This window comes from Falco cherrug, chromosome 12 (genome assembly GCF_023634085.1).
Source record: "Falco cherrug isolate bFalChe1 chromosome 12, bFalChe1.pri, whole genome shotgun sequence".
Classification (NCBI taxonomy): Eukaryota; Metazoa; Chordata; class Aves; order Falconiformes; family Falconidae; genus Falco; species Falco cherrug.
Window position 1 is genome coordinate 23318899 of NC_073708.1, and position 18042 is coordinate 23336940.

Consider the following 18042-nt stretch of genomic DNA (forward strand, 5'->3'; position numbering starts at 1 on the left):
TCTGATCAAGCTCTGGAGGTAGAAATTACATTGAATGTTACTAAATACAGGTTCCAGTTCTGCAGGAGTCCATCAGAGTATCTGGAGAAGCAGGGGTATGAAATGAGAAACTTAGCAGTGATTATGCGTAGAAGAAAGCAATACAGACCTCAGAGCTTCAGTCTCTGTACGAGGATGTGCCAAATTACAGCCTTATGTTGGGATGTATTATTGTATTCCCTGTTTGGCTTGGTCTGTGGAGTATATTACTGTAATGGTATGTGGTATCGAGGCTGTGTTAAGCCTTTATTATTAAACTCTTATAACTCCTGTGGGACTGATGGTTTGTGGTTTCTCAGGACCACTTCCAAAGCAGCATGCAATCATTTTTTTACTGACTTTTCTCCTACCCACCCCCTCCGGGAAGTTGGTTTATTGCTGAAGTCTGGTTTTGTGTTTTGTTTGTATTTTTTTTTAAATGAAAAAGGATAAGAGAAGTTACTGGTTCAGCTTCTTTGGTTTCCAATAGAATGAGACAAATATCTATAAATCCTTGCAGGGACGATCTGTAGAAAGCAAAAAAAGTTTGTGGCTTCTCGGAGGGACTTACTGTAAAAGTCCTAACTGAAATTCTGAAACAGCACTTAGGTAAACATATAGGTTATACACCGTTCTTGATTAAAAGTGGATTATATTTGCTGTTCTTCTTCTGTATTGCCACTGTTTGTTTTCAGTTTGTATATTGCATTTTCATCAATGATGAAATCAAAGCAAGGACAATATTTGCATTGGAAGTTGGTCCATGTATTTGCTTTTACATGATTTCAGGAACTTGACACAACTGGGCTTGAAGACCTGTTTCCACACACCTCTTGAGTGCAGTACCCAGCATGATATTGAATGTTTATCGTGTGGTGTCCATATCTCTTTTTTGGAGTATGAAACTTAAGGTGTTTTCCAACATGGCCTTGTTTCTCTGTCTCATACAAATCTGCATCTTTTGGTCAGGACCATCGCTCCTTTATGAAGACCCAAACCTTCATTTGTTTTTCTGTTCAGAGACTAGAGTAGTGGAAAAAACACGGCAATCTGTAAGGAATAGTAGTTCAATGCTTTTCTGGTGTCCAGAAATGCCTAGATCTAAGGCACATAATATATGCAGCGAGATAATTTAATTTGCCTGTGCTGGGGACAGGGTAGCGCGGCGCAGAGTTACCCAGACCCTGAGAAAGATCATGGCTAACAAAACAAACAGGAGGAAGGATTTGCAGGAGATCTAAGATGGGGACATTGAAGTGGAAAGGGATGTGTGTACGTGAAGAGGTAAGGGGTTAGCAACACTTGAAGTGCCTCCCTTGTCTTGAAATAAACCACCCAGGTATGAGGATTGATTCTATCTGGATTGTGGTGTAAGTGCAGCCACAGATGTAGCACCTCAGATTTGCAGGGTTTTTTTAACTTCAGGACAGAACTATGTAAATCCAATTGTGTTCTTTTGAAGTTAAGTTCAGCTCTATCTCCAGTATGGAGCACTGTTGGAACAGTTTACATTTGTTCCCGGAGCAGCTTGAGTCTACCTGCACAGCCTGTCTTGGAGCTCCTGGTTCCTGAACCAAATGGGATCCTTGTGTTTGTTCCATAGGAGTGAACTCTCCTGGAAGAGGAGTCTCATACAGCACTCCTCCACACTCCAAAAAGGCTGTGATGGAGCACATTCAGGTAGCCCTGGACAGCACTGGTTTTTGGGGGATGATGGGGCAGATTCATGTGTTGGTCCAATTTTTGGCGGTCTAGCTGGAGGGTGGGTGGGAGGGGAAAGTAACCCAGAACATAGGTCTCAGTGCAACTCTAACCCAAAGTTGACACAAAGTGACCCAAAGCAGCTTTGCACTTTGGCTGGTGAGGTCTCAGCCATTGTTATTCCTGGCACTGAGTGCCTTCTAAATAAGTATTTCTGCTGTCTTTACTTCTTCTGATGGATTGGATCAGATCCAGAATTGCATTTGGATTTTGCTGTATCTTGTTTGATTCCCCCCCCCCCCCCCTTTTCCTTTTTAAACTGCTGCAGCCCTTGAAAAATGATTGTAGCTAACATGAAAACAGATGTAAAAGGCTGGCATTGTGATGTGTGTGGCTTTAAGCTGTGCGTACTGGCAACTTGTTGGGTGTCAGACTTCATGATTTGGCCATAAAGACTGCCCTTCCAGTTAAGAAGGCAGGAGGAGAACATTTTGGATGCTTTATGGAAGTAGGTAGCTGAAAGGTTAGAGACTGCTCCTTCAGACATAAATGCTTCTTGGCACTTAAAGCAAGGGCACATGTGAGTGAATATGTTTTACATTGTGTCTTACTAAGTTTTGAAAGATGGAGCCTTTGAAGGTTGCCTTTGTGAGAGGGAAGGCACTGGGCACAGACTGAGCAGCCACTTTGTCTCTGCAAAAAAATGTCTAGAAAGCCAGGAGGACTTTGAACTGAGTGATGACTGGAAGAGATTTGAAGCTAGAAGCGAACTTTTCTTTTGGTTTTGGAAGCAGGACTCAGTGTATTTGCAAATAAATCTGGCTTGCCTCAAGGAAATGGTTATCTTCATCAACTTCTGAGAAAAATAACCTGTAGCTCTGAATTTGGCTGAATGTGAATAGCTGTCTGGGTGGAAGAAAGGTGACATATTATCTTCTCAGCCTTTTTCAAATTTATAGCTTTTTAACTTCTGAAGTTTTAATGCCAGAAATAAACACAGTGGTTTAATAAAGGTCTGTGGTTTGTGAAATTACTTGTGGGGACAGAGGGGGAAATTGACTGTAATACAGGTTATTCACTGTGAGTTTGAGGTTGAAACTGTGAAACTAATAGTCATGTGGAGGACTGGACTGGAACAGGGAGCTCACATGTTTGCTCTGCTTGTAATTTTTTTGTTTATATGAGGAAGATAGCATTCTCAGTTAAAGGAATGAAACATTATACTATTTTTGTGGGCTGCAAGAGTGGTATTAATTTGGTGCTTGCAATGCTTTTCAGCCATTCTTGGATAGGTCCTAATATTTCATGCGCAGTGTTTGAGTGCAAAATATATTGCAGGAAAATGAACAACATATAAATTTGGCAATAACTACAAAGTAATAGTTAATGTTGATAAAAATCTCAACAGTTTTTTAAAAGTACAACCCCACAGAGATACTTCAGAATTAATTGATGGCAGATTAATTTAACACAGTTAAAATGAATTAAACCCCTTGCTATTTAGAATAATATAAGGATGTCTGAATTTTATCCCCAAAAGAGGAAATACAGTTGTTAAGTCCAGATGGATTTTTATTTTTATTGGAATAAGTTTTGAGACTAGTAATATCTATCTTTTTTTGTTACTACTATAATTTTGGACATGGGACAGCACAGACCTACTTTTAAAATTGTTTTAAATCCAGTTAAATGAACAGTTTTAGTCTGTTTATTTTGAAAATTAGCACTTTCTTACTGAATTTGTAAGAATGGGAAAATAAGCGTGAAGGTGATATACAGTATAGAAAAGCCAAGGGCTCAGTCCTATGTCAAGTTATTGTCAGCTGAAAGGTGGTAACTGTCAACGTCTGTGATTGTAGCCTGCTGAAACGTAAGGTGATGCAGTAGGAGCTTAACCTCTTTTCAGCACAGTAAATCTGACTGTGCTTGGGCTTTCTGCCTTGTGCCGAGGGCTTGTATTGAGGCAGCTGCTGTGGTGCTGCCAAGGATGTGTGATAAGCTGGCAGCATCTGAGGCCTTAAGTTACAAAGAGAAACTTTAAGGGATTCAATCTATTAATTTAGCTGAAGGTGAAAGGCAGTTCTGCTATTGCTGTGTAAGTTTAAAGCTTCTCATTCCATAAAATTATTAAACCTATTGTGGCGGTTTGTTCTTTGCTGTCTTTTACCCATTGGCAAGTTGCCTTGAAGTTCTGGGCTCAATTCTGCTCCACTGGTGGTGGAGTAGAGTTCAGTAACTTCCTCCTTCAGCTGGGATTGGCATCAGAATGGATGGCAAACCAGGAGGCTTACTACCAAAAGAATGGTTGGTTTGTCTTAAGTAGGAATAAAGCTGGAAAAAACGCCCACCATTGAGCATGGTACCATATTGCAGCTCCACTTGGAACAAAATATTGAATTACTACTAATAAATTTTGCAAACAGGTTCTAGGCTGGGAGAGTGGTATATGAGGAAAGTGAATGACTAATAAAGGGGTCTGGATCATGCGGTAAGCTAAGTGCAAGCAGGCAATAAAGGTTTCTATGTGGCCAAAAGTCAAGTTGCATATAAAAACCTGGGGACTGTAATCTACAATTGAAGCAAAGTGTGCCCTATCATATGAAACGGTGACTAAAAGTACTAGGCTTTAAAGGGTGAGCAAGAGTTGTCATTGCGATCGTGGATAAAAGCACTATTGTGATCCCCAGATGGCAAAATAAAAGGCTATCAAGTAGAGACGTTGTATTTTCTTGATACTTGGCAAATGTGCTGCATGTAGTACAAAGGTGAAGGATATTCATAGATTGAGAAGCCATTAGTGTGAGTAAAGATGTGGAAAACACGGTGAGAACTGCAAGAGCCACGAAATACTTTGCTTAGCAAATAGTGTCAAGGAAGAGCTGATTGTAACAGATGAGTCCCCTAAGTGGGGACAAAATATTGATAACGCATTTGATAAGAAAAAGCTCTCCAGGCTAGCAGTCCAAAGCATATCATGATTCCATTTTGGTAAGGTTGACCAAACTGGTCAGGCATAAAAGGAAATTATTTTCAATAAATTGTAGCTACTTTAGGTAATGACGTTGTGATTTGTTGCGTACTGCAGAGTTTGCCTTTGCTAGATGCCTGTTGTTTTGCCTGGCTGGTGAAGTTGTTCTGCTTCCTGGCAGAAGGGAGCATAAGGAGGTATTTAAGCAAAATAACAAGAAAATGATACAGCAAGAAATGGTGCTAAGAAAATGGGGAAAATGAACTTGTACTCTTGTGTTACAGATTCAGTGGTTCTTTCCTTTGACTCCGTTGGACATACAATAGGCTCAGGTACAACATTGCCTTCTTCTCTATCGCCCACCTCATGACAAGGCTTCTACTTAATTGGACATGGTAGCCATGTTGGGAGGCAGGTCACAGAGCCAGACTTTTGTGGGAATCAACCATCTAGCCAAAGTGGGTAAATAGGTCCTTTCCAAAGTGTGGTGGAACATGAAGGGTCTTAGTGGAACACAAGGATTAACATGTTGGACCCCTTCCATAACCCAGCAAGGCAGGTAACCTGGACACGTTACATGTGTTAGTGATGTGGTTTGTGCTTCTCTTCTCATGTGAAAGGCATTAAGATGATGTCACCCACCAGCTGAAGAAAAACTGTTCCATGCTACTAGGAGTGTTTCTCAGCTAAACAAACAGTTGAGTTATTTGGGGAAAGACATGAGGAATGCTTCCAGGAAGGAGAAGGCAAAAGAGTCGTAGCTAAACAAATAGGGCTGGAAACATTTTTTTGGGTGGAGATTGACCAGCATTATGGAACCCCAGGGCAAATCCTGCCCAATCTAATTTCCTTTGGAACCTGAGCATGACCTTCAATTAAACTGAACCAGAAATCAAAGATTCTTTTGTGTTGGGGGCACTTCTTGAAATCAGTAACTATCCATTTGGCTATTTGTAATATGCGAGCTGTAGCCAAGGCACACCATATGTATGAATAAATGATATATGAAGTACAAGGGAAAGGCTAAGAGTTACTTATAACTTAAAACCCCTTAACACTTTAAAGATGGGGGTATTTGCTGTCTTGCAGAAAAGAAAAAAATATTCCAAGTGGAGATTTTGTATTTTATCTTGCTTACTAGCCTTTCCTCTTAGGTCGCTAGGGAGGGGGAACATGCTGCCTTCCAACATAGCACCTGTCTTCTGCCTGCACAGTCTGAAAGAAAGCCTGCTGCCTGACACTAACAGCAAAGCTTGAACATAGATTTCTGATTTACTAACCCCCGAGCTAGTGGTAGTAACTTGCTTTGTTTACAAGACCCCAAATGCTTTCTGCTTTCCCTGCTTCTTCTCTAAAACTTGTATCTGGAAATGAATCCATTGTGGGTGCATGGTCGGATGTGGGGACATTTCAAGGGTGCTGAGTGCAGAGTGGAAATGTTGTGTTTATGGGGGGAAGAGACCCTCTATTAACTCCCTTCTACTAATTCATACCAGTCATAACTGAAGTGTGTTGTTGCCTTGCCTCCTTCTGTATTGGGTGGTGGTTTCTTTAGTCTGCAGAAGTAGGGGGGAAGTTGCATAGGTTTTAGATACAAAAATCTGTGAGTAAAATTCAGGGATATATTTTGATTACAGCTGAGTATGTCTGACTCAGCATACCTACACTGGAGTTATGCTGGATTGATGTTGTTACAGATAAGACCGGGATTTGTCCTGGAGCAAAACTTCTGAATATTGCCTACTATGGATTTTTTTTTTCCCCTAATACTATTTTGGCTTCTAGCTGATGTGAAAGCAGTTAACCCTGTGGATAGTTCCCAGTGGAGGGCATCTATGGAGTTAATCATAAATGTTGTATTATGATACTACCGATAGGGTGGTAAATGTACTTGTGAAAACAGTTCAACTGTTCTGTGTCTTTTGGAGTTCTGTTAATACGGAGGGTGGGAGACAAGCTAATGGAAGCCAACAGACTGCCTGGGTCTGTTTTAAAAGCACTGATCTTTGTTCTGCTTGTATATTGCAACTCAAGCTTGGATTGGGTAGGAGTAAGACAGTAAAATTTGATCTTTTGTAAACCCTTCCACTGCAACAAGGTTGAGTTTTTTCATTGAAGAAACGTGAAGAAAACTCATATATTTGAGAAGGGAGGCTCAGAAACCTCCAAGAGAGCTGTATGTTTATTGCTTTCATATTTAGTACTTTGCATTCGCTGTGCTGCAATCTTTAACTTGCTCTAAACTGATAACGTGTAATAAAATGTCAAGATGCGTGATGCCTATCCAACTGAGGGATAGCTTTCCTTGTTGAACAGGAAGGAGAGAGAGAAAAACTGTGGCTATTGTGCTTCCGCTGTCCATCCCATCTCACCTTGCTGCAGACCCAGGAAAAGACAGAGCCCAGAAAGAACCCACAGAAACAATGGCAGCTCCAGGCCCCGCCATTCCTAGTAGGTGATGTTTCAGGTTGGGGTAAGAAGGGGCTTAAGTTACGTACTTTGAAACATAAAAATACATACACTTTTCTCTTTATTAGTCAGAATTAAACAGCTGTGAGTAACAGTCTCCCTGTTAAGATTTCATGGTCCTTAAAACTAGTACTCATTGACTTGTTTTTGCGTATTAAACAGCTGCTTAGAATTGCTCTTTCATAGTTGTTAATCATGCCATGTGAAGGGCAGTGTCTTGTTGCAGCCTCTGTATTTTGAGTTGTCTTTATCTTGGTTTTCCCCTTAACTCTTTGTCCAATGCACAAATCTCAGTTTCCGGGGAGACTGGAAATCAGTTCTTGTGCATCTCAGGTTAGTGACACTCTCTAGGTTATGCTTGATGGCTTTCTGAGCTGAGTGTTCAGAAGATCATCTGGCTATGGAGCCTTAAAGTACTGCCTCATAGAAGATTATTAACTTAGAGAACGTGAGAATCAAATATGCTTGGAGTGAGACTGAACCGTCTAAGGTTCACACTGCAGTCTGGCCTTCACAAGTCCAGATGTTTTTGTGATTCTTTTCACGACTGCCCCTTCCCTTGAAGGATAAAGTTTGAGCAGCAAAGATAAATGTTTGAGGGGATGTCTAGGCCAGCGTTTCAGATGAAACCAGTTCAGAAAGGAGGGTGTCATGCTCTGAACTTGAGAAACATTAAGCAGGACACAGGGTGTTTGAGGAGATCTGGACTTCATTTGCTTGCCATAGACAGCTTGTATTCCTTCCCCCTGCCTTCCCTCTCTGGTTGCTTTGTTTTACTTCGTTGCTAGCAAATCAAACATTGGACCTTTAAAGTCAGATTTATACCCCTGCTATTTTTGTTCAAGACTTTTTCTACCTCCTGTGCCTGAGAGCGTGCAAGTTAAATTTTTCTTCTCTAAGCCTCTTCAGGATAAAAGTGCACTGAATGTGCAACTTTCCCATCTGCTAATGTGCTTGCTGGAAATACTGTGGTTCTAAATACCTTTTGGCTGTAGGCTTATGCTGTTCTTAGACATGTTGCTATACAACCAACAGGTTGTATAGCAGTTGTTCTCACTGCAGGTTTAAAATCTCAAGCAACCCAGTGTTATTTAGGTCTTCCTCAAATTGCTTGAATATTTTAACTTGTTGTTGCTTTCTTCAGTTTATTTCTTAACCCTTATCAAAAGTTTGGCTTGATATATGCAAAGAAAATGGAGCTTTTAAAACTTGGAGTACTGTATCTGCTGCAGCTTATGTGCTTGAGAAAGCCCACATTCAATCCCATGCTTCCAGATGCTGACTTCACAATGATAGTGGAGTAATCATCTGAGAGTTTAAACCCATGCTTATTTGGGAGTTTGCTATTAGTAATTCCTTATGGTAGAGTTCTTAACTGTTTTGGGAACTATGAAGGAAACTTTTTCTGTTTCCTTCAGCTGCTGAAGATGGTTAGCTAACTATTTTGTGAAGGACAAGAAGAACCTTGTGTCCATTCTCCTAAATACAACTCGAGAGTGAATTTGTGATTTTGCTTATGTTTTGGATGGAGGGCAGGAATAGGAATACAACGGAAATCATCAGGTGTCAAATTGGTAGAATAGTGATAAACTGCTAGCATGAGAGAAAAACATTGGTGACTTGCAGAAGATCACTCGCTGTTCTTTGGCGTCCATGAGGCGTATGGTATAGGTGACTACAGTTACAAACTCTGATCTTTCCCAGATTTCTAGATTAGTGGTAATTAATTAAGATGTTATGTTATATAATAGAATTTCTGAGGCTCTGGTAGATGTTCTTCGAGGAGAACAATTTTAATTTACATTTGGAGCTGATGTGGTTCTAGTGTGTTGGCGTTTTTGTGTTGTTTTTTTCCCCCAATGTGTATTTCTGGCTGCCTAATGCTACGTGTTAGTGATGGGAAAGGAGAGGTGAACTTACTGTGCTGCATTTTTCTGCATTCCTGTAAAGCAGTATGTAAATGGGAAAGATTATTTCTTTTCTGCTGGTTTTAGTGGCTTTATTCTGCAAAAACGCTTTTTTCTTTTATTTTGATTAATGAAGTTCTACTTCATTCTTTCTGTGAGCTGTAGACCATGGGAGCTGCTTGAATCTTTGCCAGTGACTGTCATGAATCGGTTGCATAGTCCTTATGTGACTTTGCCAGCATGTTCAGTATCATCATCTGTCGTCTTATAAACGCTGTATTCCTCCAATTGAAAATACAGCTGTGGATGAGTTTAGGTGCAAATGCCAAGAAGTGGCTTAAAAAATACCCTGAAATAGAAGTACTTTAGTGGGATTTTTCTCTGTCATATGGCATCTGTCTTCATCAAGTCAGTGCATCTTGTAAGTCACTAAAAGCCAATATAGATTACTGTTTTTTTAATATTGTTCTTGACTTTTACTAGGAAATTTGATACAATTTCTAAAATAAAGAATATGTCAGAAGAATCAGTAGGGCAGCATTACCTCCCATTAGCCAAGTGTATACATGGTAGTAAATGAAACAACTGTTTAGCAAAGGTTGCAGTCTGGCTTTAAACAGATGACTCTCTGGGAAAAGAAAAAGGGCATATGCAGTTCATGGGAGGAAATTTTTCATCTTCCTATTGGAGTCTTTCATAAATTCAGCTTAAAGCAGTCAGTTGCTTTTCTGCCATTGGACGTTGCTCTGATTTCATTAGGAAAAAAATGGTAAGGAATTACACAGTCCACGTTAAGGTAACCAGAGCGTTTTAAAATGTAATATGCTAAATGACCCCTTTTTGGTCAAAAGGCCGTCCTGGTGGATGATCTATACAGCGCTATCAGCAAGTGATTACTTATTTGTTCTTTCTGTGCCTGAGGAATGAATAATGTAGTTGCAGTGTCTGATGAAGGAAACCCCTCTGGTGTACTGCTTTTCTCAAGCTGTAAAGCTGGGCCAGATGTCTTTGGGGGCCCCCATAAAGAATTACAGGGGGGAGAAAACCACCTTGAAGGTATAGAGCTGAAAATTACTGCCTTTTGCTGTTAAATCTGAAACAATAAATAGTATCCTCCTGTTTTTAGGTGTCACCAGGGCATGCAGGGTTTTGTGAGACAGATTTCTCCCTTCCCCACTTTAAACTCACAGGTTTGTATTTTAGTTGTGCTTATAGTGCTTGGCATATCCATTTCCATCAAATATGGCTGTTCTGATCAGGTGCAGTATGTGGAAAATGAATGTTGAGCTCAGTGCACTGGAACTGGTCTCTTTAGATCAGTTTGCACAGTGTGAGAATGTTTTTAATAGATGTGAAATTCCAAGTTTTGCTGAAGGAGTATTATTGTTAAGGAAGTTCTTTTGTTCCCCCCCTCAAAAAAGGGAAGCCTAAGTGAGGCTACATTGAATGTTGTTGAAGAATCATATTTTTTTTTGCACGCGTGGTGGAAATGTCAAATGGACAGATAGTTCTATGTAGACGTAGATTAACAAGGCATGCTTCTAGTACTGGGCTGCAAGGGCTAAGCAGTTGTCTTTACAGATGTCAGTTCTACTTCTTCTGTGTATTTTTACAGAGCAAGGAAAGGCACCAGGGACTGGACTTTGTCTTACCAGTATACTCAGGGTTCTCCCTGATGTCATTTGGACAACCTGGAGAAAAAGCCTGTTTAACTTGTATGCAAAAAGAGTAAATGGAGGTGAGGAGGAAACCAGAATATAGACATGAGGCAGTCTATGCAGGACAGTGCTGAGGAGCCCAGGTGGCTTTGCAATCTTTTTCCACCCTCAGTTATTCAATTGCCTCAGAAAAGAATGCTTTCATCAGTAAGTTCCGTCACTGAAGAGGTTAAAGTGAAAATGCTAAGGAAAGGATGCAACATTAATTCCTTGTTTGTCCAATACTTTCGTTGTTGCTCACTAGTCCTGAGTGGTATTTTTTTAACCCTGAAAGAAAACCTTTCTTTTGTCCTTCTCAGTTGATCCATTGCATATGACTTTTTTTTTTCATTAATTATTTCCTGTCTCTTGAGTTCTAGCAGAATTGTTTTACATCAGCTGAACTTTTATAACTGTCCATATGTGTTTTCTTAGTCCAAGGTGAATGTGAGGGGTTTGACCGTTTTCATTGCAGGGTAAGTCATTTTACCTGGCCTTTGCCATAGATGTAGAACTTAGATGTGGACAGGGACCAAGGCTCAACTTAGTTGGAGCCGCAGTTCCACAGAGACGAAGCTGCACTGGACAGGATGAAATGTATCAGGGTGGTCTGAGCTGTTCTTGATAGGACTCCTGTCTCTTGAGTGTCATACTGATTTCTTTGACAAACACAAACATTTTGAATAAAATACCTAAAACTGAACCTTCTGCCTTCCCTCCTATACTTGCCTTTACCAATTAAAACACAGAGAGAACTATAACTACATATAGCCCATGTTAAAATTAATTTTCTATTTCTGTGGGTAAAGTTATTTGTACTGTGCTTCTATATAGCTAGCTGCTAAAGGAATAGTATTCAAGCCAGCAGTGAAATCAGTTATGGGTAGTTTGGAAGGATAAAACCAGTGAGCCAAGTTAATTCCTGGATTGTTGATTTCAGATTAGTAGCATAAGGGGAAAATTTTGCCCATTTTGTTTGTATATAGCTATATTGGCTACAGATGCAAAATGCAATTTGAAAACTTGATAGTTACTGTACACTGAGCTTTATGGCTTTTTGGGTGGTCTGTATGAAGTTTATAGACATTACACAATGCATTTCTCACTTACTGCCTGGTAGCTGGATTTCTGTTGGATACTTGTGGGAAATTTCCATGATAATGTCGACATTGAATTTGGCACAGGATTTGTATCATTTTTACAAATTGCTGTGCTTGGCTGTACTTCTATTCATATAATCCTAATTACATGCTTTATTATGAAATCATTGTCAGTTATTAGATTCTTATTCAATTCCGATCTTCGTGGAAATGTAGAAGTGCATTTTATTTCTGACCTAAAAAGACCTCTTGTTTTTATGGGGCATGATGAAACTTCATTTCCCATGTTTGTTCCTTTCTGCTTCTGTACACTACTGTACCATTAACTGCTGAGATCTGTAGCTTCCCAGCACAAGTGAATGTGGTCCTTGGATTGCTTTGCTCTCAGTGCTGTTGTTTTTATCCCTCATGAGCCTTTCAGTCTCTTACGGGCTGAGAATGTAAAGCCTTGTTCGGACTCCTCCACGATGATCTTCTAGTGGGTGCAGAATAAGTTCTTTGTTACCTTTACTATTTCTGGCTTAAAAAAAAAATATCCTATTTCACACAACCATATAAATGCCTTGCCTGAAATTGCTGGGTCAGACGTGGCCTGAGCTGGATCAGACCTACCAGCCTGGTTAGATCTGAAGGGACTTCTCCAGCACCACACCTGCTGGTGGCTCTGCATTGTACTTCAGTGCAGAGATGCCCTGATGGGGGGGTCATCATGATGATGCTGGCAGAGGGCAACATCAAACCGCAGTTACCATGGCCAACTGGTCCAAGCCAGTTCTTGGTGGAGATGCTGGAGTATTTCTACCTTGTTCTGTCTGATTGTTTTGTTCCATTTTCTCTAATATTCTAGCACTTCTCTATCCCACTGTGTGAAAAAGAGGAGCAATATTGTTGCATATTAGCTGGTGAACTTGGTGAGTAAGGCTTTAAACTAAGGTGATGGGGGGTGAAAGCAACCTGTAGGCTAGAGCACGGAGAGGTCCCATGAGTGCCAAGGCAGGCTTTTGCAGCCAGTGTTTTCAAGGGAGGAAAGGGTAGGAGTAGGATTGCCCCTTTCTTTAGCAGTGAGCTGTGTGGCCACTCAGTCCATCCCTGTAATCATCACACCCTGACCATACTGTATTTTATATTCATTTGTACTTGTCTTTTGTCTAGTTGGGTATGTGTTTTATTTTGTTTTAAATCAAATACATAATTTCAGACAAGGATTTTTTTTTTTTTTTCTTGCAGCTGGGCTCTGTGTGTTTGGCTTTTTCCAAGTGTTTGGGGTTTTATCTGTCTTTTGAGAATCCGGACCGCTTCCAGCCAACATGTGAGCTACACTTTTGTGTGTCGCACTGACTTTCAGCCTCTGTATTTGTAATGATACAGCTAAATAACACAGGAAAATCTGTAACAAGAATCTGTTTTTTGATAAAAAAGGAAGCTAACTTCCTCTAAATCTGTAATTTAGAGACTCCTAGTGTCTTTCCTGGGGGAGCAGCATGTGGTGATAGAGGTTAACTTCCAAGCCAATAGTAATGCTGTGACTCCCAGGACTCCCCGTGGGTGTGAGATGGCCCGTGATGAGGGCAGCGTTTCAGTAGTTTGCACATTTCACCAGCTAGTGAGAGGAAGGAGCATAGATGCTTCTGGTTTGATGTTACAGCCTGAAAGGATGATTTACACCCTACTGAAAATCAAGAACACACCTGTGCTTCTAGTTTCAAACCAGAAATGTTATTTTGTTTTGCTGTACTTCATTATTTTTTTTTGAAAGTGTCTTTTGCAAGGTAGTTGCCTTATATAATTTTACAAGATTGCTTAATATCTCTGTTAGTAATCATCAGTGAATGTCAAAAGCAACCACTTTAAACCTAGGGAAATTGAAATGCATGTGACAAACAGAAGGTAAATCTTATGATACATTGCAGTGGAGGTACGGCATCTGTGGCACTTAGCATTTAAGTAGTGTTTTCTGGTGCTTTGGTTGAGAAGTTGTGCTGAGTTAGTAGAAAGCCCAGGGTAATGTTGTACTTAGGAGGTGATGTATCTTTTACTGCATTTCCTTTTCTCGTATTTCCCATTGGGAAGAAGGGAATGTTAGCTCAAATGGCATAAGACTGATGACAGGTTGATCAGTGACTGTAGATGTTAAAAAAAAAAAATATATATATATCCCTGTTGCTGTTTACTCAATAGGGATGTCGGTTTTGGAATGAGGAAGGGTTAATGAAAATTGAAGGCATATTTCTTTTTCTGGAATTAATACCTTCCCATGCGGATCCTACATGCGGAGGAGGTAAAGTTGGACAGGGAATAAATTCTTGTAGGAGGAATAAACTGAGAGGAAGTTACAAGGAAAGCAGCACACGGGGGAAACGCAGCGATCAGTGTGTGGAAGGTGGAAGGGAGATGCACAGGTGCATTTCTAACATCAAGTACAACAGGGATGGTGGGTGGTACGTGGGTGCTGTCAGAGAACAGATAGTAGTGCCAATATCAAGTGCACACATGTTCTGCAACTTCTGTTACCTAAGTTATGTCAAAAATAATGCTTCCCTTGGCTTGGGAATTAAATTTTGATGGGATTGAAATCAATGGCAGAGTTTATACTGACTTATCTGATGCAATCCTTTTGTCTTAAGCACATGTTTAGGCTTTCCTAAGTTGTGCTGGTAACTGGGTAGCATGAAAAGCTTGTGATCTTGTTAGGTATATTACTGCTGCAGAAATTGTGGTGGTGTTTCGTAAAGAAAACAAACCTCTATTTCCACTGAGCTCTTTTGAAAAGGCTATGAGAATTATTTTTTTTCTTCTTGTTTCTTTTAATTTATCCTGATCGTTAAGCTTCGGAGGAATTATCTTTTACTTCTCTCTTTGTATTGCTTTTCATTAAAAAAAAAAAATTGGTAGTGAGACCCAGCGGTTCTCAGCGCGAGGAGGCCCCCAAGCTTAACCCAATGCAAGGACACTGCACCTTTTAGATTTTTCTGTGAATTCTAATAGTTTTATTTTTTTGTATCAAGTATCTGATTTACAAGATCACAATGTATTCAAAGACACCGAGTGCAAAGTTCACTTTATACAGGAGTTACAGATGTTCTGAGTGATAACTTTGTTTCTGTAGCTGTTCCCTGTTTGTGGCATAAACTGTGACTTTGCAGTTTCCTATTGGACAGCATCACCTGAACTTAGAGCATTTCTGTCATCATGAATGACTTTCTTTCAAGGAAGGGCTGCTTGGTTATGAGGCTGTGGGTTGCAATAGACAAGGAATCCAGAAAAATTTCAAAGTTTTACCACATCGGGACCTAGGAGGAGTGTTTGTCATGCAAATTACTGGCAAAATTGTTTTACTCCAAGCAGGAAAGCTTTGTATATTACTGCGTGTATGGTTTCAGTAGTGCTTTGGTTTTATGACTGAAGATATCGTGGCTAATTCTAGTGATTTCTGAATTGATTACCCCTACATTATCTTGCTTTAGTATTTCCTGGAGATTCACAAATGTTTATTTAGAAATACCTTGAAGTAACAATAATCTGTGATAACAGCTGCTAGTGACTGGAAATTACAATATAGCTATTTTCAGTTAGAAATAATTATTGCCCTTCCATAAGGACTTGCTGATTTTGGGTTTGGTGCCTTTTGCAGAGGAGACACTTGCAGTTTTTATGATAACTGTTCCTTGCTTTTGTTTTCCAGAATATGACAAACTGGGCTTTCTCCTGAACCTGGACTCAAAATTGTAAGTAGAACAGTAGGACTCTTCTTTGTTTCTGTAGTTACAGATTTCTGTTGTAAGCAACTTTTGTGTCACCTGGACAGCTGGCTCACTGGACTGTACATTGCTACCAGAGACAGCCAAGTCCTGCAGCAACCTGGCAATTACAGCTTCTTTCCTTACACTAGGCTTTGCTGGCCAGCCCAGATTGTGGTTCACTGTCATTAATTCCCTAATGACTGATCAGGAGGCTATAAACGTCCACCTGAAGCCATGACTGTCAGTCTGCTCTAGATACCCTACTGTTAATCTTCCGAGTGAGGAAAAATGCATTAAACACTTGCAAGCAGGAAGAATGTCAATCTGCAATTTACTGGGATGCTTAGAAGTTTGTATTTCCTTTCCACTTCTTTTTTTAAAAATAGATACTGCTCTTTTTGTTTGTAAACTGGAGCAGAAAGTACATCAACACAAGGCAGTGACTATTTGCTATGTCAGAAGAACAAAAAAAGTGCTGAAGGGTGGTGCTGGTGCTTTTTGCCAGATCAGTCAAATTGAGACTGAACTTCTTAACACTAGGGGTCACCAGCGACTCTGTTTCTGATGTCAACAGCCTTGTGAAAATTGTGGAACTGGGAGCCAAAAGAGTACTGAAAACTTTCTGCCTCTGCTACTTAAAAAGGCACCGAAGCAATCTAGTGGCTTTGAATGAATTGAGGATGCATCCCCTGTACAATGTAACAAGTTAATATAAAAACTATTCTTAATATTATTAAGTTTCATTGTACTGATAGGGTGTAACATTAAAGTTTGAGTTTAGTCTTGCTGAGCAGCTTGGGAGCATCCATAATAAAATAAACCCCTCATAAATATGTTGGGAACTGCTTTTTGCAGGAAATGAGAAAGTCTCTAGGTATGAGCTGCTTTTGCAGAAGCAGCTGGGTACATAAACTCAACTATAGTAACTGATCTGGCAAAAAAAAAGGTGCTGGAGAAGAACACGTATGAGAAAAAAGGAATATTGTGGGGGTTTTAGTGTTGTGTTCCCACCCCCAGGGTCTATCTTGTTCAGTGTGCAGGAAGGATGGCATTTACTGTATGAATAACTGGTCAAGGTTTCTTTCTGGTCTTATTTAATACAGTGTTCTCTGCACTTTTTGTTGCATGCTGTCTGGAACCCATGCTGGTTGCAGTTACCGATATTCTTTATCGCATTTTCTGTATTGGGACTTCCTTGCGATTTAGAGACAGTAGTCTATGTACCCTTACAGTACTGTGGGATGAGATGATACATTATCTTCAATTTATACATGTACAAGCCAAAGCAAAGAGATTAGTCCAGAATTGTGAAGTGGGTAAATAACCTTTGAATTAACATCCTAGTGTTGGTTAAGGAAAATATAGCTTTTAAAGTTTTTAAGTAGTCTTCAATTTTGTGGTTTTTTTTTTTTTTTCCCAGACTACTTTGCTTATTTTGTAATGACCAATTTATTGAACATGCCCATGACTGTCCACACACTTCTGGCATACCAGCCTGTGCTGTGTCCACACCATTGCTTCAATCGTCCTTCTGTGTTCACTGTCCTTTTCTTTGTTGCTTTTAGCAAGTCCCGTTGAGTCTTCCTTCTCCTCAAGCCTCTATTGCATCCCTTTTCCACCCTCCTCTTTACAGAGTTATCTGCTTCGATTGCAGCTCTCGGACGGAGCCTGCTCATTCTTATACTTTAGTATGAGGCCAAGTGAAGTTTTTACCTGCTAAAGGGCTTCCAAAACCCTAAAATTTTTTACTAAATCCTACGCGTGATAAAAACTCACTTATTTTTGATTAAAGAAATAATTTGTTGACTACTTTAAAATAAATAAATAAACAAAATATATAATCCTAAATGTGTATGTTTGCTTTTCAAAGAAATAAAGTTAGCTCCTGGAAAGGCTTGTAACAAAATCAGCATGATTAAAATAAATACTATGAGGTGAGTTTAAGGTAAGGAGCAAAGAAAGCAAGTACTATACATAGGTGAAATAATTTTTTTTCCCTATAATTGTCCTTTGTTGGATTTAAGTTGGAGGTGGTTTTCCCTTGTTGTTGTTGTTGTTGTTTATTTGTTTCTTCTGTGGAAGTAAAGCTGGCCCTGCTTTGCGAATAGGCCTGATGACCTGCAGAGTTCCCTTCCAGCCTGAATTATTCTGTGATTATTTTATTTTTTTTTTTAATAACAAGGGAGCTATGAAAAAAGCTGAGAATACTGTAAAGCATACTAAATAAATTTTGAAAGAAGAACGGGTGACAGCCTAGAGGAATTTGCATCAGTTCCACAAGTTCACTGTGTGTGGTCAGGGTACCAAGTACGTTTTCTAAGTACACACTGAATTTAGTGGAACTTGGTAGCTAAAAATGCTTTCTGTGACTCAATCAAGATGGTACCATTGTAGAAGCCATTTCTGGTTAAAAAAGATTTGCTTAGATTTGAAAGGGGTAAT

At 39.8% G+C, this 18042-nt stretch overlaps 1 protein-coding gene across 6 annotated transcripts in view; it reads left to right on the forward strand.

Annotated features, from left to right (window-relative positions):
• ST3GAL3 (ST3 beta-galactoside alpha-2,3-sialyltransferase 3) overlaps positions 1-18042 on the forward strand; it is a 184189-nt gene that overhangs the window by 33171 nt on the left and 132976 nt on the right. For 2 of the 6 annotated variants that reach the window (XM_055724698.1, XM_055724700.1), the window contains exons 3-5: positions 4972-5019; positions 6987-7142; positions 15543-15585. In XM_055724698.1, coding sequence (XP_055580673.1) covers positions 4972-5019; positions 6987-7142; positions 15543-15585 — 247 coding nt within the window. The remainder of the gene's footprint in view (positions 1-4971; positions 5020-6986; positions 7143-15542; positions 15586-18042) is intronic. The other 4 variants (XM_055724703.1, XM_055724699.1, XM_055724702.1 and 1 more) reach the window with 3 other exon arrangements.